General features: G+C 41.7%; 1 protein-coding gene across 1 annotated transcript in view; it reads left to right on the top strand.

The window, feature by feature from the left end:
- The window catches only part of znhit6 (zinc finger HIT-type containing 6), a 37203-nt gene extending 24219 nt beyond the window's left edge, over positions 1-12984 (top strand). The window contains 3 exon segments of the mRNA XM_033620799.2: positions 8014-8138; positions 12112-12434; positions 12436-12984. Of these exon segments, the coding sequence (XP_033476690.2) occupies positions 8014-8138; positions 12112-12434; positions 12436-12699 (712 nt within the window). The 3' untranslated portion in view covers positions 12700-12984.
- Positions 12985-15530: the final 2546 nt, after the last annotated feature.

Below are 15530 nucleotides of genomic sequence, written 5' to 3'. Positions count from 1 at the left end.
GGACCTCAGAATTGCATCTCTGGAAGCCTTAGAGATAGGGTTAGAAGCTTGGATATCCAGAGGGAGGTCAGAGTAGATCTGCTGCTTCTTCGCATCGATAGGGGTCAGTTTAGGTTGTTTGGGCATCTGATCAGGATGCCTCGTGGGCGCCTCCCACTGGAGGTGTTTCAAGAATGTCCCACTGGTAGGAGGCCCATGTCGCAATCCCTCCAGAACACACTGGAGGGATTACATATCTCATCTGGCCTGGGAACACCTTGGGGTCCCCCAGTAAGAGTTGGAAAGCATTCCTGGGGAGAGCGACGTCTGGGGTGCTTTGCTTGGCCTGCTGTCCCTGCGATCCGGCCTCGGATAAGCGGATGGATGTATGGTCACATATGTCAGGCTTTAGCTCACACAGTTTAAGAATATTGTTGCAATGCAGCTATAGAAATGCCAACAAAAAATGCATACAACCAAACAAGTGGAGGTAATGCAGCAGATAAATGAAAAGTAGGAAAATGAAAACTTATTACAGACAAAGACATACTTTATAGATAAGATACAGAGTTAATATTCATTTCAGATGTGTGGCTGAGTTTTGAGTGTAAAATAAAATGGTGTGTCAGAATCCTGTCATTACTCAGGCATCTGGTCTGTGTGACCGTGCTGACCGTTCAATTGGACTTGCCAGTCATGACTGATTTATTCAGCGTGTTAAAATCAAAATAATTTGTTTATGAACATGACATCACTGACTCGTAAATTCCTGCAAAGCTACACAGACTCTTGGCAGGGAGGCCTTAGGATGTTTTTCTCCTCCCCTTTTGACTTTGATTCCAACATTGAGAAATGTCATTGATCTAGAAACTACTTTTATCTAAATCTCCCATCATTGCTTTCCTTTAATCTCTCTCACTTCACTTTCTGTGTTCACAGTTTTTTGTCCTGTGTGCTCTCTCTTCCTGCCCCATCTGTCTTTTTTTAATGGGGGTCAGGGGATGGTGTTGATAACACCCATTTGCCTCGCCTACTTTCGGATTCTTTGGCTGTCCTCCATTTCCTCTTAGTCATGGAGTGAATGATGATCATAATCATTACCCCCCTGGCCAGCATGAAACGTCACGAAACCTCCCCTCCCATCCCTCCTCCTTGTAACATACACATGCTCCTTTTGTTTTGCCCAGTGGGCTGGGCTGCACACACCTTCTAAGCAGATAAATTATATTTTATGGCAGCATATAGAAAGGTTTTACTGACAGACGAGTGCTGAGATGTGACACGCGAGCTAAGATTTAGTATGAGTTGTCAGGCTGCCACCTTTTGCCCTTACATGGATTTAATGAAATTTTGAGCACTTTTAAATGTGTCATTATCTCTGATACCGCACAGTGTCACCTTCATAATGACCGTCACTACAAAGTAGTTTATAATGCTGCATAATCACAGGTTAATAATATAAAAGGCATATTAGGCTAGAAAGCTTTTTAGATTGTCACCCAGAACACACAGGATTCTTAAAAAGGACAAGCTAACCTTAACTAGATTGTGAAGACAGCTCAGAATATGCTTTTGCTAATATATAGTGGAAATTAAAATCAGGAGAAAATCAATACATTTGCTGATTTATGTTTCAAATCAGGACAGTCCTACATAAAACAAATGAGCCCTAATCATGCACATACGTAAAAGTATTATTTATGATATCAAGTTACTAAGTAGCCACCACCATGGCTATAGGCATTACCAGGCTGTGAGTTTTAAAAAATTCTGTGATTGATAAGTGCCTGCATCCTGCCATAGTTGCACTTTGTCCATGTTTAAATTCTGCTTGTATGGTATTAGCTTCACATTTATGGATGCAGACATTCTTGCACACCACACGCAAACAAGGCACATCTTTGCTCCACCTTATCCTTTTTGCACCCACCTGCCAGTCAGTGACCAGCTAAAGCTGTTTCTAAATGGCTTACCATCGCGCATCCAAATATAAATGTTAAAACTTTTCAATATGGACGTGCTACATACTGTATGGTAAGATTGTTAGATTCTCCAAAATTTTATTGTAATTTAATTTTACGGAAACCATAAGCACCAAAGTATAATTCAGTCAGATTTACTAGCATGGTAATCGATTATTTTAGTCCGTAAGGGTCCACCGATCAAAACAGTTTTCATAAAATTAATCCAAAATAGGAACATTGTCTTGTGAAGTCCATTGCTCACAGTCTGCTTACTATGTCTTTCAAACAAAAACTGCATTACTACCGACAGAAATAATGCTTTCTCGTCTTCCTGCACCCTGTTGTTGGTATGCTTGTTTTCATAGTTACCTCAAGTTTCCCTGTTTCCTGAGTTCACCCATGTCACCGCCAGTCTGGAACGCCACTGGGCTCCGTCGTGTCTTTTGGCCATTGCAGAACAGGCTGTTAGTGGCTATTAATAAGTCGTCATGAACAATTATAGCCAATCAGTTTCCTTTTCAAGCGGTATAAGGCGCAGTTGGGTTGCATTGGAACGGAGCTATATCAACATGCCACAGTGTGGAGCCCCTGCTTGTTGGAGGGACTTTGTACCACCAACAAGGGCGGCCATCAATGAGGCTGCATGGTGGTGCAGAGGTTAGTATTGTCACCTCACAGCAAGAGGGTTCCTGGGTGGGGGAGCCCCTCTGTGTGGAGGTTGCATGTTCTCCCCATGTCAGAGTGGGTTTTCTCGAGGTACTGCACTTCCTCCCACAGTCCAAAGACATGCAGGTTAGGTTAATTGGTGACCCCAACATGTGTGGACATGAATGGTTGTTTGTCTCTATGTGTCAGCCCTGTGATAGTCTGGTGACCTGTCCAGGGTGTACCTCACCTCTCGCTCAATGTCAGCTGGGATAGGCTCCAGCCCACCTGTGACCCCTAACAGGATAAGCAGTTAGGGAAAATAACTGAATGAGAATTGTCATCAATAGACTTCAATATGTCTCAGTATGTTTTCCAGTGTTACAGAGGTGAGTCAAAGTAATTGGCACAATATGGCCCTTTAAGATGTTTAGAGAGGTTCAGGGACACTAGTGACGTCACAAATTAAATACTCCACAGCTCCCATAAGATTTGGCCTGATGGTCTGGAACTGTATTCCAGTGTGGTTGACAAGCCGTAGAAGGTATAAAAGCTGATTTGTGTAGTCTGGCATAAAGCATGTCCTAGTTATTACTATTCAGAAATGAGTTATCATAGACAAGGGAGAAAAAAAGACTTTAAAGCCAAGTTTGAACTGATGTAGGTCAGGTTGTCCTTTAGCTACATGAAAAACAAGCACAATTTTTAGAAACAAGAACATGTTGCTTTTCAAATGAAGTCTCATACATGCATTTTGGCCTTACAGTTTTTCTGTAATAATATTTTCCATTTGGGTGTGCCGAATAGGCAAAATTTCTCCTCAAAAAGGGTAGATGCTAAACATATGTTACATAAGTCTGAGCCACAGCGCAGGGGTTGTGAAAGCCTGATAAACCCGCGGATTTATCCACATTCTCACACACGTGAAGAGTTACCCCGCTGCGGCAGCTATGGTACATATGCGTGCCTGTGTGAGTAACAGGACACAACTCTGCAGATGTTTTATGATTTGTGCACATGTCTCAGTGCTCGTGGGAGCAACCCAGTGCTAAATAACACGTGTAATGCATACTATAGTGTAATAAAAGGAAGCTTAGTGATACCCTTCTTGTGACAATCATTGCCTGCTGTGTTACAGGAAGAAGTTGCACAGTGCTGCACCTTCATTAGGAGTATACCGAAGTTTCTTTCATCCCAAAGCAAATCACAGCTCTAAGACCACCTTTTCATTTTAAACCTATTATAAGGATGTAGAGCGCAATTAGAATTTTTGAAGTTGTTTCAAAATAGCATCAAAATAGAAAGACTGAGTCGATTTACCAGTAGGCTAATGCAAGGTCACGTGTATTTACCTACACAGGAAATGTTTTTATTGTCATCCTAGACTGGAATCATCATGTTCTCTCCCCCCAGGATGACAAACATGCAATCGGCATCTGCCATCGTGCTTCCACGAGAAATTATATTTCATTTTTATAACATAAACAAGCTGTTTTGCAAATCAACTGCACAAACAGTACAAGTTTTTACTGACTTCTAGCCATCGTGAGGAGAAGCAGTGTGGAGTGATGAAGGCATGTGTCTTGTAAACAAACAAGCACAGGTTTTTTTTAAATAAAATCAAAACATTTTGTCCACTGGGACAAGGGCTGTCGAAATCCTGTTTTAAAATAGGACCACGAAATCAGCCTTTGCCTTAAGACTGGCATCTCTCCAAATTCACAGTAGCCGCCTCATGTGCTCTTTTCAGCCACTCATTGTGAGAGTGATTGGTAGTATCACATAAAAAAGTCACGTCAAGGTAGAGACATTTCCGGAGAAACTTTTAATAAATGAGTCATGACGTTTGTCATCATCCATGTAACAATGTTGCCAGTTTCCGGAGAGCTATTTTATTAATGACTCCCAACGGCTATTAGCCCGACATGGTTACCGTCGTCTGTCAGACTGTGGAGAAAGAATGTTTTGACTGTGTCTTGTCAAGTCTGGAATATTGAGTAACACAGTGGCATAAATCTCCCTCTAACTATCCCACTTTCTCTCTCAGTAACCCTTGTCATTCCTGCATAGCTCAGAATATGGGGTTTTATAATGAAGGACAGTTAGGTCTGAATTCAGTTCATAGTAAGTGTTTATTGTCGACATTATATTGAGGATAGATGAATGGAATTAGGGCACAGTTAGGATGCTTGTCCAGGGGGGAATTATCTTACATAACAGGACCATAGCCACATACAGGAGCTCTAATAGTAACAGAGGCCCCTACAGACAGAGGTCACATCCCATTTTAGGGGTCCCGAAGAACATAATAGCATTGCAACCACAAAGTGGCCTCCACATTTTTGATAATACAGTCTTAGAAGAAAGCCCCTAATTTTGAAACTTATTATTAGTGTTATGAAGTAATGGACAGCAGTAGTCATGGCTACCTAGAGGTCGTTTGCCAAGTCTAACACAAAGGCTATGACTGCATGTTTTTGTTGTTGAATGTGTACTGGAATATCAACCCACTCCAATAAAGGAGCTCTTGTGCTAAACTAAACATAGCTGTGTAACCAGTCAACATTCTCTTACTGGAAAGGAGACAGACGATGCATCAAGGGAACCATTCACACCCGTCTGGATGTTTGTTTGTGTTATTTTTTTCATGTTTATTTTTTTATTCATCCCGTTCCTTAGATCAAGAGGATGGGCTTTCCTTCTTTCCCTTACCTCTTCTTTTCCTCTCAGCTAGCCTGTTGATGTGCCAGAAGTAGAGATGCTGTTTTTACATATGCAGCCAAGAAAGGAAACCTCTGTGTTTGCATTCAGTTTTTTTCTAAACCACTGTTGTGGACCCAACAGTGATGTTACTGTCCTGTCCAAGTAGTGTTTTCTCTCACATATTTGTGGCAAACCCTCTCCTTAGCCCTCCTGAGCCTGTTGGTCTGCTCTCCCTCAGTTTGCCCTAAAGCGATGTTCAAGTTTGTTTCTGTGCTGCAGATGCTTCCTCAGGTCTCCTGCAATGCTGGCTTGGTTTGGGGTATTGTTACTAAAATAGCAAGCAGATTATATTGCGTAATCGTTGAGTTTCTGAGTTGGATTGTGGTGATACTTATACCTGTTGCTCATCCTTATTTATTGACTTTCCCATCTGCCTCTGCTGTACTTCAGTATTACAGGCTGTGATATGCTTGAAACTAACTGGTACAATCATTTTGTCTTCACACCAAGTCTGAAGGGAAGAGTTTGTATATGGGTTCTGAATGCCTACACTCAAAGGCAAGGCGAAAAATATGCCGTCATAGTGACGTCAAAAGCGCTAATCTGTCAAATAGGGATAATGCCTCGCACGGTTTCTCCTTAGAGGCCTTGTGGTGTGCTCATTTGTACACATGAAATATATCATCATCAATCCAAAGGCACAAAGGTGTGTGCAAAATGCATAAGCATGTGCCTACAATATATTCAAAAAGGTCTTTGCTATGGATAGTGTTGATGACTTTTTGATCAAAGCAACAGTCACATTGTTGGCGCTCATAATGGCTTGCAATGTCATTGGAACATTTTGCTCTATTTCACTGTTTTGTTGTCCAAACTGTGCACACTGGCGTACGCACTATATGCACCTTGGGAAGGTCTGAGATATGCATTCACAGAGTGTTTAAATGAGGCCGTAGTCTGTCATTGCATAAGGAGCACTGAGGACATAGTATTGGCAACAACAATAACAAAAAAAGGCTGACCTAAAAACATTACCACGCAATCCTGGAAGCCTGGAAGAGCATCCAAAAACAACATGAACCCAAACAAGAGTCAGTTTCCCAAAACATTGCTGGTATCAACTAGCAGGCTGCCACGGTCATTTATTTTTTGCACAAGCTTAATCCCAGTTTTTAGCATTAGTATTGTTATCAAAATGATGTCTATTTAAAATCAAAATATTTGAAGTTTCTTTCCGTACACCTCGCCAATCTAATATCCGTGCTAATGGGTCTCAGCGGTGGAGGGGAAAACAATAAGAACCTCCGTGAACAGAACATCAGTGTTGCCCTCTGTTCTGTTCATTCACTAGAACACTATATAGAGACCAGATGTCTGCGTGTTCTTGGCTGAGCCATCCAGCCGTGTTTCTAGAAATGGCCAGAACTTTTAACAATCGCATCGACACCACAGGGAGCCGCAATCTGCTTTGCCATCTACTCCTTTTTCAGTGTTGTTTACAAACACTTATGTTTTCGTTTAGTTTGTGTATCCACAGAAATAAAAAACATCCGGGAACATTAATTTATTACAAGTTAGACATAAAAACAAATGAAATGGAAACAGTATTAGTCTGGTATGCACATTGCAAATGGATGCAGCCCTGCTTTGTTGAGTTACTTTCCACATACCAGCTTCTCAGACTGGTTTCAATGCCTAACCTTTGACCCCAGTGTTGGTACCTTTTTTTTCTACCCTAGAATCCATCTTTACACACGCTATTTCTACTTCTCTGAAGTGGAGATGTGCCAGAAATACCCTGCAACCTTTGCAGCATGAAAATCCTGTTTTGAGACCCACAGGCTATCTCTTCTTTCCTTTATCCCGTCCTGCACAAAGTGCCAACACATTTTGCTGTTTATTTGTGGGATTGTGTGAAATGATCTTTAGCCCTCCAAAGAGAAACTCTTCCAGGAGGGAGTGTTTCTTGGAAGCTGGCCCATCAGTAAAGACCTGTAAATGTCACATTATAGTAGAGTGCTTTGATTGGCTTTGGGAGAGGGTGTCTACCTGGGCGGCTCTCAGTCTGCTTGTGCTTTTAGCAAAACAAACAATGGCAACAATCCTCAGTCTGGCATGAGTCTGACAGTTGGTGGAGATGGTGCCAGTTACTGTATATATCCATAATATATGATGCCTCGTATTTTGGTGATGACAGCCTAAGCTGGATGGTTCTGAATCGGTTGAGTGCAGAGGCAAGCCATGTCTCCCAAGAATCCAGTTAACTATTTAGTCCAGTGATTTATGACCATCCCTAATGCATGACAGGACTACTTAGAGACAAGACTAGACTGATGTCATCGCACACAGAGCTAAAGGAGGGGAAAGAGACCCTCTTCATTTGAGAGCTGTTGTTGATTCTTGGTAAAGTCAGTTTCCATCTCTTGAGATGAACACCAAGCAGGTGTGCCTCAGTGTGCCAAGCCATGACTCAAATCTCTATCAATCCCCTAAAGATCCTCAGCCGTCAGCGTGCCACAGGCGGCTGGATATAAAGAGCTACAGTTGCCAGTTAAAGAGTTTCAACAACAGTGGCCATCTTTGCTCTGTGTTTGTTACTACTTAGCAAACATGAAATTACCTACAGTGAGCCTAATGTCACATAATTTACCCAGCATGCTGTAACTGAGTTGCCTTGTAATCATGCCTTTGTGTTTTTGTGCCTTAATTTGATCTGAAATAGGTACCATGAGTTGGACATCTGCAAGACCTTAAGGGACAATCTCAGCTACAAAACGCTGATTGAATATCCTGTGCTGCATGTTGTACTCAGAGATCATTGGAAGGAGTATCCACCGAAAGGACCAGGTAAAAAAAAAAAAAACACCCTTATTTAGCTTTAACTGTCATGGCTTTAAGCTAATGCCTGTATCAATACTAACACGCGAATGCTTATCAGCAGAGAAAAAAAAAATCATAAAAATGGAATGAGAGTAGAGCTGACATTCCCATACATATCAAGGTAGCAGTATGGTCAGAGCAGCAGCCATTATTATGTGTACTGTTGCCATTGCAACTGGGCTAATTTCCATGTATACTGACTTGCAGTAACTGACAGACTCACTGAGGTGAGGTTTAGCAGTAATGACCAAACAAGCAGTGGAGTAGTACGTTTTCGAATAAGCAACTGTTATGTTTCTTTTGTTGCTGGAAAACAAGTATAAGAATAGGCCAAAACAGAGTTCTCAAACCAGTGAGTGTGACACACTTTATGACCCCACTGTTGGGTGATGTCACAGTAACAACTAACAACAATCGCCATTTTCTTTTGTACTAGTAAAATGGCCACGGCAAACAGTTCAATGTCCATTCTACTCTCATTCTATTGCTTTGAAAAAAATATTTCTTCACCCACCATTTTCAGCCTCATGTCTCTTTATTTACCCATGTTTACTGTAACTAAACAAAAGGGTGGACATATGACATGAGTCAAAACCCCACGTAGCCCCAAAACACCAACCTCTCTCCACTTCCCCAATTCCAGCCGCATTGTATCATGTCCTGGTTTCTCCAGCTGAGACTTTGAGACTCCCTGCTCCCTTATTTTTCACTATGGCAACATGCTACCCCAACGGAAATGAGGGTGTTCTGCACAGCATCACACACACCAACCTAACCTCAACAGTGTCTGTGGCCAGAAAGAGGATCAAACATGGCTTACTGTTAAACAGTGACCTCAGGAGTTGTGAAATGACAGAAGATGAGAAAACAGGAGATCAAGCCTGTGTGGCTTTTCTCACCTGTTTGTCAGTCTACTCCCAGTGGCGGATGTTTAAGGCCAACAAGAGTCGTGACAAAGTATGACTGCATATCATGAAAAAGCATACAGCGGTTTGCTCTTGCTCAGATGTGCACTGTGTGGTCAAACTGTGTTTATCTCAGTAGGGTTAGTATGGTCACAAAAGACCACACTAACCCAGTATCATTATGCTGTCAGATCAGACGGGCTGAATGACGAATGAGGTAATTTTAGCCTGAGTCCCAGTGTGTGTGTTTTCAGTGATAAGGCCTCTGGTATCACACTGTTTAGCTATAATGTTATAATGTTAGCCATAGAAACATCCTGATAATTGCAAATGCCATGGCTTTGGAAGCTGGGCAGGAAGTGATAAAGGGCAATCGGACACTGTGCAGCAGCACATCCAGTAAGGATAAAGTGATGTTGAGGGTCCAGGAGGGTCCAGCAGGCTCCAACCATGCAGCCAGTCAGTGTTTTGTTCTGAACCACATTCAGCCAGTCAAAGGAGAGTCTTTCTTTGTGGCCTTATTGACCCAGAGCCAGCATTTTTATTGTATTTTTTTGTTTGGGTCAGATTATTAAATGACCTTTTTAATGTCACTATTCCAAATGAAAGTACCATTTTGTAGGTGTTCTGCAGAGGGAAAAGGGGGTTAGGTAATAAGTGAACAAAATGTAAACAAATCTTTAGCCCCAGTAACCCAAATCAAAACACAATTACTCAGAGTTCTCTGTCACAGCACTCTATACAGTCTCTCTCTATGGGACGTGCCCCTCAAAGTGTTATCAGTGAGGCAACCTCAGGCACCTCTCACTGTTAGTTTGTTAGGTATAGCCAAACCAGCCTATTCTAGCTAGTTAGCAAAGCTTTCAAAGGACAATTAAGCTACAGCATGGCTTCTGAAGCAAAAAAAGGTATTAGAATAACAAGTGACACAGTGTTGACCATATATAAAGTTGGATACATCACAACTGCCAGTCACATGGGTGTTGTGATGGAGTAAGTACTTTCATGAATATGGGATGCAGTGTCTTATAGAGCCTGGGTTACAAAAGTAACGTAAAGATTTACTGACAGGTCTCCAGTGTGCTAGCAGGTGAATACAGGGTACTGCTTTTATAGTGTTGTGTTAAGTGTAGGCATGTCAGTTAATTTAACTTTCGATAGCCCAACACCCATTAATTAGTAACTAACTGGTTAATTTCCAAGGGAAAAAAAACACATGAAATTACATGAAATACAAGAGGCCTTTTCTGTCAGTCACTGACTCAGTGTGAGCTTCAGCACCACGTTTCAAAGTGCTGTCCATGTAGAGGTGTTGAAACTCTATTGTTTTGGGATGTAAATGTCTTGCTTTTTATTTTCTATTGGCGTTGTTGTCAGACAGCCAGCTAGCAGTGTTACCAGGCAGAAACACAGGGCCCACTCCCCACCCTTCGGCCCCTACTGGTTAGCTAAGGCTTAAGGCTTAAGGCTGGTTAGCCACTCTGAAATGCGCACCAGCCAGGCCCTTTGGTAGTTAGCTTGTGGTGCAGCTCATTCCTGATTACTGCTGCTAGGACCATCCAGGTAGTGGGTCTCTCCCCCAGATAGCCCTGGTGAATAAGCGGCTTAATTTTGAGCCGCAAAACCCCTTTAGCATTGTTAACTATTTAAGCACTTCTTGCCATGCTGACACAGCTAACAGTGCTAACAGAGTTAACAGTGATAACATAGTTAACAATGCTAAAGGTAGTCTGCGGCTCAAAATTTAGCCACTTACTCACTGGAGTGACCTGGTTGGAGAGTGGAGGGTGGGCACAATGTTTTCACAGCAGTGCTGCTGTGTTAGGATGCTGTTACTAGTAGTATTCGCCAAATGGGCAGCAATGCTAGCTAGCTACCGCCCAACCCAGCTGGTGTGCAGTGCAGAGCAGCCAAGCTAAACATTGGAGACCAGAGGGTGGGCAGTGGGCACTATGTTTATGCATTTGACACGGCTAGCCAGCTGTCTGTCTCCCACCAAATGTGAATGGTGGACAGTGCAGTAACCTGAAGAGTAGCAAAATTAACCTTTAGACCAGTATGCAGAACCAGTTAACAATATTATGATTAACAGTTATCTGTTGACACCCCTAGTTAAGAACATAGGTAGACTAACTTCTCAGAGTTAACTTGAACTTCAGAGTGTGTACAGATAGACGGGTCCATTGTCAGTGTGTTTGAGAGAGAAGGAGGGGCAAAGAGGGGCTGAGTAAATCAATGCACTGCATGCAGCTCAGTCCACTAAGTAATTTATCGTGGCTGGCGTTCTCTTAGACAGATTAAATTAATGATAATAATAAAACAAAAAAATGCTAAAATGGGTTGCCATTAATATCTGGGCTGCTCAAGTAAAGTATGTGTGCCAAACACCGGTATGTTAATTTACCTCAACTTTATAAGGTCACAAAATTAGGGAGCCTTTAAATTCTATAAGTTATGGTCCATGACGAAAATAAATGGTTAATGTGAGGCAGGCATAGCTTTCTAATTGTGTCTCTTTTTACAGCTCAAAGAAGAGAAGCTGAATTACATTAATCTTTCATATTATAGGCTCAGCTGGATAACCATTTCTTAGGATGCAGGCGAAAATGCGTTGGAAAAGTGTACACAAAATGGGTTCATGCGTTTCATAATTCAGCAGGCTGTGGGGAGATCATGTTGAGGCGTAATTGCTTATAATTCACAATTATGGTTCTTACAGTCATTTATTCTGCAGCCTTTCTTTCACACATGTCCACCCTACTTTATTGCATAACTAATTGCTTGGCACGCTGCCTCATCCTGGAAACAAGCACGGAGCCAAACTATAGCGTCATCATTCCCAAACTGTCTGTAGTGTTCCCCTCTCTATTTCACCATTTCAATTTATGCATGACCCCAGCCGTGCTCTAACCATCCTTGTGCAACTGGCTGCTCTGATCACTTGTGTATACGTTTGAACATGTAAGAAATTTACTGTTGGGAGAGCTGTGTCTAATCATCCTGTTTTATACATAAACGGGGGAATATTGTTTCAGCTCAACCTGCATCAGCCTGCAGTGGTTTTGCAACCCAGAAAGAAGAGGTGGAACAAGAGAAGCAGGATGTGATCCAAGTTTCACCATCCCTACAAGGAGCTCGCACCCCGCGGGGAACCAACATCTGGACAGGAACCCCAGAGACCAGCCCTGAAACTGCACCCCCACAAATGAAAAGGGCCAAGAGAGAAGGAGGGAAGGAAGAGGTAGAGGAGGGAGAGATCATAGACAGTAGTGACGAAGAGGAGGAGCAGGAAGGAAATGCTGAAGACAGTACCCCATGTAGTAAGAGCTGTGATGGTGCCAAAAGCCCAGCTAATGACAGGGGGGGTGATTAAAGACAAAGCAGCAGACAGTGTGGGGGTTAATGTGGATGATGGTATTAATAAACACAGTGACAGCAGCAGGAATCGGTGCATAAATGAGAACATTTCTGCTTCACCTGATGACAATGAGCTGTCAGAGAAGAGTGCTGAGGTCAACATGACTAAGGAGGATGCTGTGAAAGAGCCAGGCCCTGTTCATACCCATCACTGTCAGGATGAAAATGAGTCAGCTCATGCTGCTGACAGCTGTGGACAGAAATGATAATGCACAGATGTTCAGGGTGAAATTAATGAGAAGGCAAACATATCTGACAGGAAGTCATCAATCTAGTATCAGTATACAGTTGACCAATGCTATCTAACTGTGTTTTCAGTTTTTAACAGTTTTAGGAAATGAACAATGGCTGGTGCCACTTTATTGTTGTATATACATGGAATCATTTCAATTTCAATATTAATTTTCAAAATTTAGGTTTATTTAATCAGTCTTGAAGTATGCTTTTTAAAAAATAAATAAATAAATAAATAAAGACTTTTTCTTTGGAAATGTTTCTGGGTTTTTTGTGTCATAGTGCTGCTTATCTGTGCTGGATACCAACACTAGACCAAAGTAGACAAAAACATAGTTTGTCGGTATTGTCATCTGTATTTATCAGTAAAATTTAAAGGCATACTATGCAGGGTTTGTCGATTGCTGTTTGTAAACACAACATTTAAACTTCGCCACTCTGACTCGGCGAGACTGAGAAAGCAGCGGAACAAATCAGTGAATCAGGGGAATAAAACATTATTTTCTGATTGTTTCACAGCAGTTACGTTTTAAATCACAAATAAACAAACCCACACCCCTGCATAACTCTGCAGGAAGGTGCTGCGTTTCTGGATTTTGTGTGAATTCAGCTAAAGGCCATTCTTGTATGTGCGGCTCAACCTTGCCCTCAATCAAACACACAAACCTGCAGCTCGAATCCACAGAACAGAAGAGAGATTGATGTGTTTTTATAGTCCCCTGACATTGCACTGGCTACATACGACTACCCAAAGGTTGACACCCGGAAATGTTCTGAACAAACCAAAATAAGAATAAAATAAGAAAATGCAGGCAGAAGGCCTGTTCTCTGCAAGTACAGACACCGCCACACACTGCTAGTGGGTCACAAGTGACATTGAGAGGGATTATTTTGTGTGAGTTCTGCATAGTTTGCCTTTGAAAGTCCATTCATTATCTCAGAAACTAGAAACTGTCCTGCCTAATGATTTAATGATCTCTATAATCCGTATCTTGAGGTCCAGTTATTACCTGTTCTGCAGCTTTCGGTCATCTTTTCAGACTCCATCTGTTAGTAATGATCATGTGATAAACCTAATGAATGGTTGAGGTGACTTTGTTTTCTCAAGTCATGTTTCCAAGATCAATAACGTGCAGTGCACTGTGAAACTCAATTTGATGACAACATGGCCGAGAATCCCTGAGAGTGTTTGGAAAAACTTTGCGCATTTACATATTTACATTCAACTGTACAAACTCACCTGTAGATGATCATGTTATATAATGGAAAGCTAAGTACTACCAAGAAATGACAGTGTCAAGCTTTTTGTGGACAAACAACCTTTTTGATTTAATGTCTCAAGCTGCTTTTTGCCTTTAGTGATGTTTTTTTTATCTTGTTATGTGAAGTGTGTTTGTGTATCTTGAAAAACACTCTATAAATAAAATGTACTTTTATTACTTTAAAGCTCAGCAGTTAAAGTCTTTGTTTAACACTCATTAGGTTATGTGTCCCTCTGTTGCCTGTTTGTTTTAATTGAAAACTAAGGGAAACCAGCACCTCGCTGTGCCTCCATCACCTTTGAAGTTCAACAAATTTCTCCTTTCTGTCAAGCTTCAGTACGACCATTAGTCTCGTTTTTCCATCAGCTAATAAAAGTTAATGTTGACATGCTCGTTTTTCTCACACCTCTGGGGTGTCTCCCCCTGTGAATGTTCTCGCGCATGTGGTGCCTCTACATGCCGTGTTCTTACCTAATGTTAGTTTATTACGACAACAGAGTGCCAGTAATAACTGACAGTATGGCTCATTGGTGGGGCCTGTGTTTATAGATGTGTTTTTATAACCTCTGCTAACCTCTTTTGGATGTTAACCCCTATGGACGGGGGCTCTTTGATGTCTGGCCTGTGATGACGCATTTTCCACCCTTTCTCAGTCAGAGGCAATGATCTCACATCTGACTGCGCATCCCTCTGTGATGGACGATGCAGAGACCCCTCTCATTTTCTCCTTGCCCTTTAGGTGCCATTTTAATGTCCATGTGCAAGCTTTGCCATACATTTTGAACCATGTGCTCATACAATATTCAGCTGGGCCTTCACACAGTTTGCTGAATAAACATCGCCGACCCAAAGCATTGCTTGTTTTTTCCTTTTTGTTGGACCTCTTGTGTACAGTCTTCTGAAATAATCACAAAAATGGACTGACAAGTTTTGACCATGCAAGGGTTTAACAAAGTAGTTTTACTGTTTAGGAAATATGCACATTTACGTTTTTGTCTAGAGACAGATTAGAGGATTAACACTATTCCCATATTATTCTATTAAATACAAGGCTTAAGTCACCAGCTGTTTAACTTAGCTTAGCATAAAGACTGGAAACAGAGGGGAAACAACTTGCCAGGCTAAGTCCGAAGGTGCCAAAATCCAAATACCAAGCTTACCCAACTTCTCGAAGTATCAGCAAGAAAGCAAGTATGTGTGTATCCCAAAATGATCTATTTATTCAAAGAAAAAACAGGGATGCTGTGTGCTCCATCGAGCCAACAGTGGTGCTGTGATAGGCCTTCTGATGCCACCCACAGTAGCTGGTGATTAGCTAATATTGAAACCTGACAGAGTAGTACAGTTTAATGGGATTCAAAATGAATCAAAAACATGCATTACTTTAATATGTGGTATCTTTTGAGCAAACAAATACATTGTACTATATATGACGTACTGAGAGTACAAAGTAGTAACCTTTGGTGCCTTCACATCTGTTCCTGTATTTGTCATGGCTGTGCCTGTGTTGAATTACCACCCATTTTATTTTAGCAGTTCTC

The sequence above is a fragment of the Epinephelus lanceolatus genome, chromosome 6 (assembly GCF_041903045.1).
Source record: "Epinephelus lanceolatus isolate andai-2023 chromosome 6, ASM4190304v1, whole genome shotgun sequence".
NCBI classification, from domain to species: Eukaryota; Metazoa; Chordata; class Actinopteri; order Perciformes; family Serranidae; genus Epinephelus; species Epinephelus lanceolatus.
Note: the sequence above shows the minus strand (reverse complement) of the source record. Positions and strands in the feature narration are given on the sequence as shown.